Genomic DNA, 15,745 nt, shown 5'->3' with positions numbered 1-15,745 from the left:
CAAGCGATGCCATGGGAATGCAGTGGAAACCTTGGAGAGGCTCGAGCTGCTGTCTCCTATGCCGTCAATGCTGGCTGAGATTTCATGAGCAGTCCAAAGTAACAGCAACCCACTTTGTAGCTTCAGTTCCTACACCTGTCATCATAACTTCCTTATGTCTTCCATGTGTACACTCTACAAGTAATCAATCATCTAGAAAGTACATGTCAAGGTACAACAAAAAACAAAATGCTCAGGGTGAGGCGAAGACCAGCATTACTGTGGGAGGAGAAACTCGGTATAAGATCTTCGGCTATCATGACACAATAAGGTGGGTGGATCGGGCACAGAACAAAATTATTCAAGTAACAGTATAATGTTCAGCGCTTCAGTAGTTACAACAACAGCACACAAATGGAACAAAAAGCGGTAAGCAGCTGGTCCGTCATTTTGATCATCACTTAGTCGATGGGTTACAGATTCATCGCCTGAAACTCACATTCAGTAACTAGTTTACATATATATTAAGACCACTTCTTACTGAGTAGTTTCGATATTGTTAGGTCTGTGTCACCGAATCCATCCATGATGGCCTTCGCAGAGTGAAATTCCGCTCTGGCAGTTAGGCTGTCAGGGACAAATAGAAGAAAAATAATCAATGAAGATTGCAGAATACAGTATTAACTGAGTAGACAGATGTTGGTATCGGTTTACCTGCTTCGAACAACTATGCACGGCATTCCAATGCGCTCAGCTGCGAGGACGCTGGGTTGGCTGCCGGCAACAAGAATGCAGTTTTGCACATCGCACCCAGCATATTCAGACCCAGCACGCAGCGTAGTTATTATCTTCTCAGAGCTGGGAATTGTGATTGAACAGGGAATTTCAGATATATTTCTCTGGTGTAAGGAAAAATGTATAATCTTCAGTTAGGAATGACCTTTCTGATGCTGTGTTGATGTCAACATTGAGTTTTAGAAGTGATGCAACCTCTTCTGCTATCCTCTGCTTCTCTGCAGAAGCTGTCACAACCACAGCATATTGAAATAAGTTTGCATCATACCGGCCTTAAAAAGTATGGACAAGATGTGATTGCTTCAATTAGTAATGCTCACCAGCCTTCTGTGCTTCCCTAATGAGTTGCTCGTCCAAACTGGAGGCGACTCCTTCACCAAGAACAAGCTGTCCATAAAGGCTTCTTTCAACCTCTTCTTTTCCAACAATATTTATTTTCGATGTTCTCTCGGGGCCTAACTTTTCAACTATGGATCTGGACAATATACAAAGTTTGTTTCATGTCCTTAACATGAACCAATGTGCAACTACCATAACATACTGCCAACGCAAAACATCATTGTGAATTTGTGATGTATGATTCAGAGTGCAAGGTTTACTTTGAGATCAATGACAAGTGTTTACAAGGGAAACATTCTCGCAAAGAAAAAGATATGACAAAAAAATGCAATTAATTTTGAACAGTACCTTGAAATCTTCTCTCCGTTTCTGCCATATGTTGCCAATATGGCTACAGGCACACCCTTGCTAAGTGCATCATCAATAAACCTTAATGATTTTATAAACAGTATCAGACATCAGGAAACTTTAAGTCCAGCAGAGTTATTCATAGTGCAAGCACAGGGTACAGAGAAGAGACAATAACTACCCAAATGAATGCATAAGGTAAATTAAGTGCAGAAAAGAGTTGATGAAATTAAAGCATGTTGAGTAGGTGTGAATGAAGGAACTTGACTATATAGTCCCTTGTTCCAGATAACAACAGAAGTCCTGAGATACGATACAATCAGTTCATACAGTGACCCCATAATTTTTGTAAATTACAACTCCCTCCGATCCATAATAAGTGTCTCAGGTTTAGCACAACTTTGTACTAAGTTTGTACAAAATCTGAGACACTTATTATGGATTGGAGGGAGTACAGCAGAAAAGGAGCTTCCATACATAGTACATAGTATGTATATAACATTTTACAGTTAATAAAGTGCTCTATAAACCACAGCTCAAATTGTCTTAGGAATTTTTTCTACACGGATTTTGTAACACATAGAGGTAAAATATGAAACGGTAATCTTACTTTTCAACTCCAGGCCGCAGTGGTAAGCCATCAGAAGCAGAGAGCTCTTCCAAAGCTTTCAACTATGAGAAGAATCATGCATAAACAAGTCCCTATAAGGATATTTTAGTTCTAATAAAAAAAAGGAGCAAACAACTTATTAAATAGTCATTAATTTTGCACGAGAAGTTAGAATGAAAACAAGTATATGTAGATAGTTTAATCCAGTCTAGTATAAATGAGAGCATAACCTTCTTAAACATGTATTATAGATTTTTTAAATCTACAACAACTCTTGGGCCTGCTGCTAGTCAACCGTAAATAGGCATAAAATTGAGTGCATTGAACAGGAAGCAACCCTGTTTTCAAGATATTTCAAAAAGCCAAACATTTTTCTGACTGCTAAAGCCCTGTGTCTTCCACAGTACCAGTAGTAAATATTATTTGCTGCCCTGGCCCCAATCACCCTCCTGCATTCTTAACAGAACCATGCAACCATGAGAATGAGAGTATTGACTGAATACAGTTAGTGTTAAACACAAAAGGAGGTTAACCACATTTCGAAATTTTAGTTGGAATTAGATAGACATCTGCGCTGAAAATGATCAAACGTCCACTACCAACCTGGTGACAGTTCTAGTTAATATGGTAAGTGCTTCCATAGAGTAAAGCTAATAAGGAACAGTTGCTTAAATATATATCCACCTTCTCACGAAGAACACTTTTTGTAAATGACCCTTTCTCACTAGTGGGCAAAGATGTAGGCCAGCCAATCTGCATCAAGGTAGGAGAAAGGATGGAGATATGTAATGTCATATAGGAGAAATAAATGAAAAACCTTATTTGACCAAGTAGGGCAGTTGGGAGAAGAAACAGACCGTACCCTGTCAAAGAATAGTACCAGCATCCTTTCCTCATCGCCACTAGATTTCCTAGAAAACTATGAAGCTTTAGGAAAATAAAATATCATGCAGCCTAGTCCAAACTATGTTGTTCATAAAAGCAGCAGAGGAATTACTAGAAGCCACAAAATGGAAAAGATAGAAGAGGAAAACATTGGAATCAGTGATGCCAATAGTTGAATAGAGGATCTGTGATGCTCAAGATGATGAAGCTAAAGAATTTTATACGCACCTCACTAAGTCCGCGTATATTGGCTCTGTCCAATTCGCGCAATCTAGACCAAGGTTTTGAAAAGCTGATGAAACAAATGTTAGAACAACTTTACGAGTAAGAATGATACAATCTTGTACATGCTAGATTTCCATTATATTAAACTCCTAGTCCTACATGTCTGATTGTACAGAGAACACTTGTTAAATTGGCCAATGCCGCCACAGTATCTACCTTTTTTATGCTTTTCACTAAATTTGGAAAAGGCAAAGACTAGAAAAACAAAAGTACCAGAGAGATGGAATAGCACTTAATAAGTATATTAAGCAAAGATGTATATTTTACATTGGCCGCACCTACATTGAAAGCCTGGCGATTACCGAAGCGGTAGACATCTGCAAGAACTCTGGACAAAGAGAGAAACACATATTACTCAATCAGAAAGAGTGACTCCCCAAAATAGTACGGGACCAACAATGCTATAGCTACCCATCAGATAACCACAGGTTGCTACTACATTACATGCCGGTCACATGGCACTGATAACACTAACTAAAAAAATTATGAGGATGCTACAGCCTACAGCCTGTGCAGCTGCCTTGAATAGATGAACCCTACAGGAAACATATTTCCTCAACAGAATCAAGCTACACTAGTATTTGCACATGAACGAGACGATTTTTGAATCAAATTAACAGTATAATCACAAAATTGAGACATCGCATCGATTACTAGCATCAGGATAGATAGTAATTCCAGCCACCTCCTACATGGATAGAGCAGCTTGCAGCTCTATCCATGATTTCAATCCCGGTAACCAGATCACTACATGAGTAACAGAAATAGTTTCGGCTAAAGAAACTGGTGCCAAATGATGTGTAGCAAGCTATAATAAACTGGTCATGTATTACAGAATCAGACAAGTCACACTCTTTTTGGGGATCCAAAGGAGTATTAGAATCTAAAATTCAAGCAGCAAAAAGGCGAGATTTTGGGGAGTCCTAACCCTTCAACTTCGAGAAGAACAGCGAGCTCCGGCTCGGGGGAGCCTCCCTCCGAGGAAGCGCGGAGCGGCGGCGGCCGGAGACGGCGGGCAGAGGTCGGGTAGACGGCCGCGCTGAGAGCGCGTGAGGTGGCGCCGGAGGAGGTGGCGATGGAGGCCAGGGACTTCGCAGCATCTGTCGGGGTCGACGCAGGCGCCGGGACAGATGCCCGGAGCAGGAGGCATCGGGAGGCGGCGGCCATGGCGGCGAGGCGAGCTAATCCGACGGGGAGATATTTCCTCTGTTCGCCTCTGTCACTGTACTTGTGGACCCGACGTCAAAGCTAAAGACAGATTCCGTTTCCTTTTTCTTAATTTCTTTTCTTAATAGTAGAAGAAATAGGATTTAATAATTGGACAAATGGAATGTGAAAACGTGGTCAAATTGTTTGAGGTATTGTCAGATTTTAAGTCACAAATATATTTCGTCACGACGGTAATATTTGTAAATGAAATTGACACAGAGACGAACAAAAATCGAAATTACGCTTTATACTAAGTTAAAGAGGTTAAAGACCTCATCTGTATTTGACACCGCCAGTTTATCCGTCGCCCGTCGTCACTCACTAAGATAACTTTCCTACGTGGAATCTTCAAAGAACACGAACACACTGGTTTTTGCTTGCAGGTCTATGTAGGCAACACAGCATTAAGCAAACGCACTTCAACGAGCCACGCGAAGGTATTCCTACCAATCCTGACTAAATTATTGTTATGTACATACAAATTGTTGTCAAGAACTTCCCGATGGCTCTCATGCTTATGAGTAATCAAGAAGCTAAACCAAAGACAAGATTTGACATAGTATTCACATAAGCAGAAGAGCAAGCGGCACGTAGATTTAATACGGGATATTCACACTGGCGGGGAGAGGTCGGGGTTGTATTTATATGTTCTCCGTGTTATTGGGTAGCAATAACTCCATACAAATAAAAATAATCAAGGTGGATGAATTGGATGGATATATAATGGCGAGCACTGGCAAATAGGCACAAAACTAGCTCATTGAACCATGTCGTGCAAAATGTCAAACCAACTCCCTTTCCTTTGGTCGCACGATAAACGACACATGTGAATTTTATGTACGGAGTATAAAAAAACAGAAACATGTGAACATCGATCTGGTAGTTAACTAGATTTTCCAATAATTAAACATGTTAATTATCGGGCAAGGGAAAACATACAAAATACTAGTACTGCCCCAGGGTGTGGTGGGGGCTATTATCAGGCCAGAGCTATAGTCCAAGTACACACGAAAGCATATATATATATGCACAATGAATTAATCTATCTTTGTCACTAATGGAGTAATGGACTAATGGTACAGCCCAGGATAGCCCCTCATTTCTCATTTAAACCTGTCAATGCATGACAAATAGTTGTAAATAACAAACGTGCCTCGACAAATAGTTGTAAATAACAAACGTGCCTCTACAAATTGTAGTCTTATAATTCCAAGTTTTTCCTTGGAGGATTTTGGTGGGTCCTAACCCTTGAACTTCGAGAAGAACTGCGAGCTCCGGCTTGGCGGAGTCTCTCGAGTAGGAAGAGCGGAGCGGCGGCGGCCCGGGACGGCGGGCAGAGCTCGGGGAAACGGCTGCACGGAGAGGGCGTGAGGTGGCGCCGGAGTAGGTGGAGATGGAGGCCAGGGACTTCGCAGCATCCGTCGGGGTCGACGCTGGCGCCGGGACAGAGGCCCGAAGCAGGAGGCATCGGGCGGCGGCCATGGCGGCGAGGCGAGCTAATCCGACGGGAGATATTTGCCATGTTCGCCTCTGTCACTGAACGTGTGGACCTGACGTCAAAGACATGAGTTGGATTCTCCTTCATATTCTTTAAAAACATTCTACAGAAATACTCGCTTCGAGTAATATTAAGTTCCGCAGCATTGCGTAGATACGCATGTACTGCATGCTAAAACGCGTCTAGGTATATGGGAATTTACACAAAATTGCAACACTTAATATGGGAGGAATGTCCAAAGCACACTTTGCAAATTGCGGGTCTCTTTGGACAGCAGACCATTAAGCTAACGTACTTCACTGAAGCACGTCGAGGTGTTGCTATCAAACCCGACTAAATTAAAGTGATCCACATACAAATCGTTGTCAAGAGGACGTCTCTCATGCCTATGAGTACTCAAGAAGCGAAACTAATTACAAGATATGACATAAATATTCAGGTGGGGAATTAATTAAGGACATAAGCGTAAGAGCAAGCGGTGCATAGATTTAATATATACACACGGTGGGGGGAGGTTGGGGTTGTATCTATATGTTTTCTTGAGCCGTTGGGTAGCAATAATTCCAAAAATAATCAAGGAGGATGAATATTGGATGGATATATAATGGCGAGACCTGGCAAATAGACACAAACTAGCCCAGCCCACAAGACACATGCCCAAGATGTCAAACGAATTCCCTTTTTCCTCTGGTCGCACAATAAAAGACACATATGAACATCGATTTTGTAATTAACTAGATTTCCCAATAATTAAACATGTTATACTTTCGGGCAAGGAAAACATACAAAATACTACTGCCCAGGGTGTGCCGTGGCTAGCTATTATCAGGCCAGAGGTATAGCCCAAAGCTAGTACACACGAGCATTTATGCACGATGAATTAATCGATCTTTTAGACCAGTGCCGTCCATAACATTGATCTAAAGATCCAGATTGTATCTATATGGAATAGATTAGTGAATCACCAATTCTGTACATTGGATCAAGATCCAACGGCTCTTAGTCATCTTATTCAACTAGTTCCAGATCTCAACTCTCCTGGTTCTCTTGCATTGAAACCACGCCATGGATATTTAATAAGGCTTTGTCTCCATACAAAACAACTATGTCTCGACCTGCTTTCCGTTGCAATTTGATTTACTTTCCTCGCCTCAGCATGGCCCGCCGTCTCCTCCCTGCCGCTGCTTCATGATATGAGCCGCCGCTAGAGAGATTAGAACGAGGATTTTCCAAACGGAACGGTGAGATTTGTCACAATTTTTTTATTTTTTTGAGGGGAAAAACAGTAGATCAAATATTTACAGCTAAAAAATGTACAAGGTTATCTAAAAGTTCTAAGCCAATCTCTAAATTCAGTGAGATGCTTTCTCTTGTCCCTGTGGAATGTGGAAGACAAGATTCATTTCTTTCATGAAAATTCGCCGGTATCTGTACAGAGATGGCTGCACATTATTGAAGATGAAATCATTTCTAACTTTCCAGATGCTCCAACAGGCCAGAGTAATCATGTCCATACCAAATGGCTTATTAAGCTGCCCTTTAATCTCCGAAAGAATATGGAGAGTGCTTCCCTGAGGCGTGAAACGAGGGCAAAGATACCTCTAGCAAGCAAGAGCAAAAGGGCAGTAGAAAAAAAAGTGATCCCTGGTCTCCAGGGTGCCTTGCTGACAAAGGATACAAGAGTACGAGGGCAGGTAAAAGTTCTTCCTGAAAAGCATAGCCCTGGTATTCAATTCTATCAATCATGAGAAGCCAACAAAAAATCTTGTTTTTGAGCTGACAGCTTGAGTCCCAGTTCCAATTGAATGCTGCATGTATCTCAACATGCTCAATCAGAGAATTATAAAGTGAAACTGCAGAAAAGCCCTCTCTAGCTCCAATACACCATGAGTCAGGTATTTGATCAACGGTCAGGTGATCAATCATCAATGCCATCTCTTGGAACTGAGCGAATGCCTCAAGAGACAAAGGCAAGTGGAAAAGGATGGTCCTGTCAACACAGCCATGAACTTGAGCAACTGTCATATACTAGGATTGATGACAAAAGAAAAGAGTTCCGGCCAGCGAAAATTTGTCACAATTAGAACGAGGAACCCATCGATACTAGGATCTGATAGATAGTTAGATGGCATATTAAGCTTCCCCTATGAGATGGAGCAGCCAAGAGCCAAGCTAATGTTGTAGGATCCGCTAGAGTTGGCAACAAAGCGGAAAATATTGTGGTGCTTTGGGCCGATACAGTTTTTTGGAACTTCCCAGCGTCTCTCATGCCTATGACCAACAAATCGAGAAGCACAATAAGTAAAGTACTATATGACATGATATCTAGAAGACTAGAATCCAATCAGCGATGCATATAAGAGGAAATGGGGAGGAAGGCATGCTATATAGAGAGTTTGAGGATGTGAATAATGTGCCATCTCCGATTATTCGGTAGGTGAGCAATGATTTCGTAGAATTAAGGTGGATAGATTGGATAATGAGTGGTGCATATTATGAAAACTACTTCCTCTGATTCTAAATTCTTGACTCAAATTTGCTCAAATATGGAGGTATCTATTCTTAAAAAGCATCTAGATACATGTAATATTTCGATAACAATTTAGGATCGGAGTGAGTAACTTACAAGTCGTGATGACTTAAATGATGAGTGGAGGCAACACAGGAAATACTACTAGTCCATTTACACATTCACTATCATGCAAAATACTTCGCTGCTGAAAAAGAAGAGGATGGGTTTCAAGGATTCCAACTTCAGAGAAGCATGAGAGTCTTTTTTATTTTGCGGGCAAGAGAGGCATGGAGTCGAATCCATCATTTTCATCTTTGAAAAAAGAGCAAAATGAACTCTATGGATGGCAATGCGAGCCACCAGGAAACGTAATAATATAAGGAAATAATTTCTCAAAGTACTAGGTCATGGCACTATATATCTTTGTTTTGGTAATGGCTAAAACTCTATTTGTATCGCACAAAATAAGGATCATGACTTACTTGCCACAACAAATTGTTTGCTTGCATGGCACTGTGACTTTTCTTGTCAAAATAATATTATGGATTTTCATGCACAAATTAACCAGTTGATATACAGTAGTAAAAAAATGGTCATACATATGGGCGCTTACTAGTTTGCAAATTATTTCTCCATCTTTCGTATTTCAGTTTTATAAAAAACAGGCACGGTGGATCGATGCAGATCTGAACCGTGCGAAGTTATCTCATGTCCTCTTCATACATATACGGACACACATAACTTAATTTGTGCATAGGTAAATAGTGCAAGCATTAAGAACTAATTCATGAATTAATCTCTATGAGTCTGTCAGTGTTGTTTTGTTCATGAGGTAGGTTGACTTCCAGAGACAAAGCTTAGAGCTAATGATCGAAGTCCTTCAAAACAAAGGCACGAGAAAGAAAATCCCGTAGAAACAGAATCCTTGGGATCCTCTGTACAGCAGCTGGTGCTGAAGTGTCATCTACGAGAAGCCACTTTTAGATTCCGACACTGCACGGGGAAGTGAGATCTTTTTTCTTAAGACGTACGTTGATGTTGTCACTACTCTTCTATACATTATTGGGAACTTCCCGACACCACACATGCTTACGCTTAGGAATAAACAAGAAGCCAACAAAGTGAGGATGCAATAAAACATGTTATTTGGGTAGGGAGGTGAGAAGTATGTGATCAGGATATATATATACCAAGTATCTGGTGCCATGGTACGAGGGAGAGGACGTTAGGCATGAAAAAGGGGAAGGGCGGATGGTAGGCAGGTGAATGATGGATCGATCCATAAAAAGCTAAAGGTACATTGAGTGGATATATAATGGCGCCTGACATTATGTAGGCTGTAGGCACGAACTATCTTTGCAATCGTGTGTTTATACAGATAAAGTACAAGATGAGGCGCGCAAAATCACAGATCAAACACTGTCCGGGCGACTAAGTGCCTGAGAAAATGAATTTAACGAATTATCCTCTGCTTTTTGGCACCAAATCTCACGAAATCGGTGCCGCTTAATTTTCTTACGAAAACACGACCAGCTGATTTTCATTGATGGACAGAGAAGAGTAGCTAAAAACGTACACAGGTCACAGGAAAGAGCTAAAGAAATAAACCACAACTAATTCATCTCAACTATTAGGCCCTCGAACGCACATGAACAGAGCTCGCCTCATTTGACAAGGACAGGTGTTCTTACAGTCAGATTAGTGGCTGAGCACCACAGCTTCTTATTGTTTGTTGTTCAGGTGGCACATCTCTAGCAAGCAGAGCTACTCATTCCATCTCTGATGTAGACGCTGATGCAGGGATGCTTCAGCGCACATTTTATAGCATGCATGCAGAGGGGATTATGCTCCATGCCACAGATTTGGTTGTTCCGTATTCATTCCAAATTATCTTTAACTTCCCAACGCCTCTAATGCTTATGAGTAATTGATAAGTGAAGCAAATGAGGATGAGTAGTAATTGGCCGCCTCCAAAACTTCCCCTACTCATGAAAAAACAGCCCCCGCGTCGCTCTGGACAGGGCGACTCGGGCGGCAGCCAAATCCACCGCAAACAGCCACCGCTCCCTCTCTTCCTCCTCACCGCCGCCGGCGGCCTGCGCGGTGACGGCGGCTGCGGGGCCTTGGTTCTCGCGGGCAGCAAAGACCTCAGGGCATGTGTGGCGGCGGCGACAGCTTGCGGGCTCGCGGCGGTGGCGCTAGTCCTTCCTCTCCTCTTCTCCGGCGGTGGTAGGCGGTGGAAGATGGAGTTGCCTCCAGCGGCCAGCGGCGTTCGTGCGGCTGCATCTCCAGGGCGCCCGTCGATAGCGCGGCCGGATCTGCCTCAGCGTGGTCAGATTCGGCACACGGCGGTGTGGACCTGCTCCTTCAGGCTCGGGCTTCGCCAGATCTGGCCATTGTTTGTGCTAGCTCGCCTCGATCCGGCGCGGCTGGGTCTCAGCATGGCTGCTGCGCGCTTCGCTTCATCTAGGTTATTTCTTTCATCGTGCAGCATAAGCTCAACTGTTCTAGGGTCCTCGTTCTTCGGTTGCTGTGTAGTTCTGCTCTGGGTGAAAACCTGTGAGGCTCTGTCTTCACCGATGACGACGGCGTCCATGAGCGTCGTTTACCTTCTTGGAGGCGTTGTCGAGGAGCACTACACTTCCACTCTTTTGTGTTTGGTGTTCTCCGGGTGAAAACCTTAGATTGGGCTTATGTCTGATTGGGCGATGACGACGTTTCATCGCCATTTTCCTCCTTGGAGGCGTCGCCATGGAGACCCTACCTATCGGTGGCATCCGGTTGCGTGCTTGGCCTTTGGCGTGCGCTCTGTCTCGAGTTTGTTGGAAGTTAGGTGGTTCCTCTTCTTGATTCTTATTTAGCCTATGTTTTCGATGGGTGTCCGACGAAAGAGTGCATTTATTTTCTTTTGGTGTGTTCTCGGTGTGTGATGCCTTTCGTCTTTGCAGTTGGCACATAGGTGTCGTGTTGTATTCTCGGTGGTGTGTGGCCTTTCGGCTTAGCCGACGACACAAAATTGTGGAGGTATGGTCTCGGTTGTGAGTTTCCCTTTGACTTCATCGGCGGCACATTTTTGCCGCGGTGGGTCTCGGCGGCGAATGGCCCTTCGACTATGCCGACTACAAGACCATGGAGGTATGATCTCGGTTGTGAGTCGCCCTTCGACTTCATCGGCGGCACATCGGCGCCGCGGTGGGTCTCGGCGGCAAATGACCCTTCGACTATGCCGGCTTCGTATACTAGGTGTCGTGGTGCGGCCTCGGCGGTGTGCTGCTCTTCGGCTACGGCGATGACATAGTGTCTTGGGTGGACTCAGCTGATCACTGCCTTTCGCCCGCATCATGGGTGCTCCTTGTTGTGCATTTCTTTTGTCATTGGCATGTATCGGTATCCTAGGCTTTTGTTGTGTTTATCTGGCAAATGTTGTCATTGTAATCGTTGTATCCCTATTCTTTCATTTAATTAAAAGTGGTGCAGGCTGGCTTATGCCCGCCGTAGTTTCCATCAAAAAGAAAGGATGAGATATAAGATGGTGTTCGTGTGGGACGGAGAGACGCATGCCTGAAAGCGAAGCTTCTAAACTAGCGAGTGGCATGGAATGAGGAAGTATCTGGTATATATGGAGTCAAGGATCCTCAGGTTTTTAATCAGAATCCGATGGTATCATTTGCATCTAACCAACTCAAGCTGTTTCTAATTACTTCCTCCATTTCACAAAGATTAGCGTATTTTGTTTCGTTAAGACAAGGATTTGAGCAATGAAAACTCTATTGATACGTGTTATTTCATACATGAAATTTATATCAATGGATTTGTCTTTAAAAGTTCTTGCTAATGATCATGATTTCGTATCATATAACTTACGATCTTTTTTACGGTGATTGTCGAGTACTTCTCAGTACTCCGTCGGAATTAATTATGTCCGTTGATTTGTTACTCTTAATTATGGAAAGTGCTTCTATGTTTTCTGGGGAAAAAAATCTGCACGAATTTTAATGCATATCTAAAGGCCCAGATTGCAAGAGCAAATACATGCCATTAATTAAGGAGATGATTAACTGTAGTCTTCTTCCTCGTTGGTCCCTATGGTTCATACGCGTATGGCGAACCGGGCTGGCGAGCGTTCTCTCTCTCTCTGCGCTTGGTGAGCATCTCTCTCCTGTTCTCGCAGCCAGCCCAGCAGAGTCTCTCTACAGAGAGAGAACATACAAATACTATCACAAGCATATGAATCTGAACTAAAATTGCTCGGTGAACCATAAGGATCTGAACCAAATCTTCATCCTACTTGCGTAAGATCTGAACCAAATTGATCCAGGTAGAACGGACCAAAAGAACAAAAAAAATGGTCGAAAATGGAATCATCAAATCGTGACCGGCTCTGGTGGAGGCAGGGGCGCCACCTTTCGTCCAGCCCCTGCTCGGCGGAGCTTGGCTGCTCGTGGGTGGAGTGACGAACTGGTGAGGTTGACGGAAGGGAGGACAGGCTCGGGGTCGGCGCTTGTGGATTGGAGGATGGCGGCGGGGTTCTGCTGGTGGAACGGCGGCAGGGAAGGGGGAGCGAACGTGGAGGTTGTCCTGGAAGTGAACGTGGAGGAGGGGAGATGTTGAGGAGAACGTCCTCGGCGACGGCGTGGTGCACCGTCTTGTGATGGAGCGGTGGCAGTAGCCCACGAAGAGCCGCGCGACGGGGAGCGGGGTGGCCCGCGCAGCGGCGCGCAGCGATGGCGTCCCAGGCAGAGCCGCTCGACGGAGTAGCGGTCCGGGCGGAGCTGCTCGACAGAGTAGCGGCGGCGGTTGAGGAGTCCCGCGGCCGATCAGCTCGTCCTCCTCAAGATGCCAAGGCCATAAACAGCAGCCATGGCGGCGGCGCACGCGTGAAGCCCAAGGGGGGAGGGTGGGGAAGGGAGACAAGGAAAGCGCCGCTGGACAAGACTAAATCCCTTTTAGTTAAAAAATAAATCAATAATTTTGGTATTTTTCGGTACTTTTGAGTACTTTTGTTTTACTATTTTCCAGTACTTCTTATTTTTTTTCACCGTTGGATCAAATAAGTTGGACGGTTACTAAAATTGCCAATCATCGTAAAACTTGTAATAACTTACATATTAATAGGGTACTTTTTGCTCAAAGGCTTGTCTTAACGAAACAAAATAAGTCAACTTTTGTGAAATGGAGGGAGTAATTGATTAGTTGTCAAAGATAAAAAAAATTCGACTGAAAAGGACAACAGAGTCGTGGTAGAGTGATGTTGTCTACTTGGACTAGATATCGCCGGCCAAGAAGATGCTACAAACATATATTCCGCTGCATGTCATTGCATTATCGGCAACTTCTTGATTACTCTCACTCATACGAGCAATTGAGGATTAAAGGCGTGACAGGAGGAGCATTAGGAGGCGGTCGCTAGCCGAAAGATGAAAAGATGGGCAAGACTAATTTGAAGATATTGGCTACAAAATCCCAAGAGAAACTCGAAGTTTAATTTTAGCGGCCTTTTGAGCCGTCTGTAATCAAAAGTTCAAAACTCTGTTGGCACCACATGTGCTTTTCCTCAGAACTTCTAGTTTAGGTCTTGGGTGATCTCGTGCTAGTGGAAAGCCCAAAAACGAAGAAGCATTGAGAGTGGACGTAAACTAGCTTACGGATGAGATACACGGTGTCTCATTCTGAGGATAGACAAAGTGTACATGGTTGGGATCAAACTTCCGGACACCTCCTATGCCGATGCGGATGATACACGCCATGGTATTTAGGTGGTCAGATCGACGTACTTGATCAAGCAAACACTAGCAAAATGGCAACGGAGGAAGTATGTATGATGTATTATGTATATGGAGTCCAAGGTCAGGTGGATGTGTTACAAGGATTTGCTTGCCAAGCAGCTCAATGGGCTTGGGCCTATTTCTTTGTAGTGGTTTCGATCTATTTTGGCCTGCTGCCACTGAACATCTTTCTTCGCTTTGCATTTTTCTTCCTCTTTCATAAAGGGCTTGGTATATATGTTGGGAATCCAAAATGACCATGCAGTGTGACTATGCATAAACACCTGTGACTATGCATAAACACCAGACAATCACAGAGATGCAACTAATCATAGAACCATCCAAAGACCGAGTGACCGAGCAATTGTACTCAATGAATTCTTATATGTGCTCGATCCTCGGGACTTAACCTAGGAAAATAGAAGTCCATTTTTATATTTTTATTTTCTACGAAAACACAAAACTAGTATCTTTGCTGGACAGACAGATGCAGAGTTGCATGGGAAGACATCGCCGAGTGATGTTGTGGACTTGGTCCACAAAATCGCTGGCAACGACTCAACCAACCAGAGAGCTGCTCGCATTTGATCCAACTGCACGCTGCGAAGAGTGACGAGGCCGGGGTTTATGCTGGAATCCTTGGTTTCCCATATTCATTGCAATGGATTTGGAACTTTCCGACACCTCTCATGCCTACGAGTGATTGAGAAGTGAAGAGAACGAGGTTGAGATATATGACATGGGTATGCGAGGTTGTGCATTCAATTATTTCGCCTCATTTTGGTTTCATTATATGGCTTTCGGTTTATACGGTTTTGGGTTAATATGACGAACTCTTTTACGGTATCCCGAAATTAATATGAACCGTTTATTTTCTCTAATCCGATGGCCGGTATGACTTGGTATTGCACCTCTACTCCCACAGAGTAGTAGCTCGAAAACTGATGGAGTGCCTTGAACCAAAGGGTATTTTCGTCTTTTTGCATGTAGCCTACCTGGTAAAGCCGTAAAGCTGCAGCATACGTTGCCTTAAAAGAAAATAATTTATTTGACCTAACCCTATTCCAGCGGCCGGAGTTGGATTCTTCGCCGTGCGGCCAGCAGGCCACCAGCACCCAGGATTTGAGTAGATCGGAACGAGCCATGGATGGTTGATGTGCTGGGAGGATGAGCCTCTCGCGTGGTGGGGCAAGCCGGCGTCTGCACGTCCTCCGGGAGCCGACGAACCAGGCTGAGGCGGTTTTGTTGCGCTGCGGAGGGAGATGGCACAGAGGGCTGCGCCGCCGCCGGCTGCGCGTCTACGGCAGGCAGCTCACCGTAGATTTGGGAGCTGTATCGGTATCCGTGTGACTGGAAAAATACGTATTACCTAACATATCTTTCAGGAAATTGACAATACCACCCTTCACTGTGGACGGCTAGATCTCCTTGATACTCCGATGTATGCTTTTGAAGTACTAGGGTGCTGTAAAAATCCAATATGACAACTACGCCATCAACTATTAGGCCATCTAACACGA

The 15,745-nt window shown here is 43.9% G+C and overlaps 1 protein-coding gene across 1 annotated transcript; it reads right to left on the bottom strand.

The window, feature by feature from the left end:
- Nucleotides 1-311: 311 nt before the first annotated feature.
- On the bottom strand, nucleotides 312-4,476 carry LOC100829963 (CBBY-like protein). The gene is made up of 11 exons (XM_024454854.1): nucleotides 4,170-4,476; nucleotides 3,520-3,569; nucleotides 3,185-3,248; nucleotides 2,934-2,982; nucleotides 2,756-2,824; nucleotides 2,072-2,133; nucleotides 1,462-1,542; nucleotides 1,095-1,249; nucleotides 920-1,001; nucleotides 694-837; nucleotides 312-606 (listed from the first exon to the last, which is right to left on the bottom strand). Exons 1-11 carry the CDS (start codon nucleotides 4,406-4,408, stop codon nucleotides 504-506), a joined length of 1,098 nt encoding a protein of 365 aa, XP_024310622.1. The 5' UTR covers nucleotides 4,409-4,476; the 3' UTR covers nucleotides 312-503.
- Nucleotides 4,477-15,745: the final 11,269 nt, after the last annotated feature.

The sequence above is a fragment of the Brachypodium distachyon genome, chromosome 4 (assembly GCF_000005505.3).
Source record: "Brachypodium distachyon strain Bd21 chromosome 4, Brachypodium_distachyon_v3.0, whole genome shotgun sequence".
In the NCBI taxonomy this organism is placed as follows: Eukaryota; Viridiplantae; Streptophyta; class Magnoliopsida; order Poales; family Poaceae; genus Brachypodium; species Brachypodium distachyon.
Note: the sequence above shows the minus strand (reverse complement) of the source record. Positions and strands in the feature narration are given on the sequence as shown.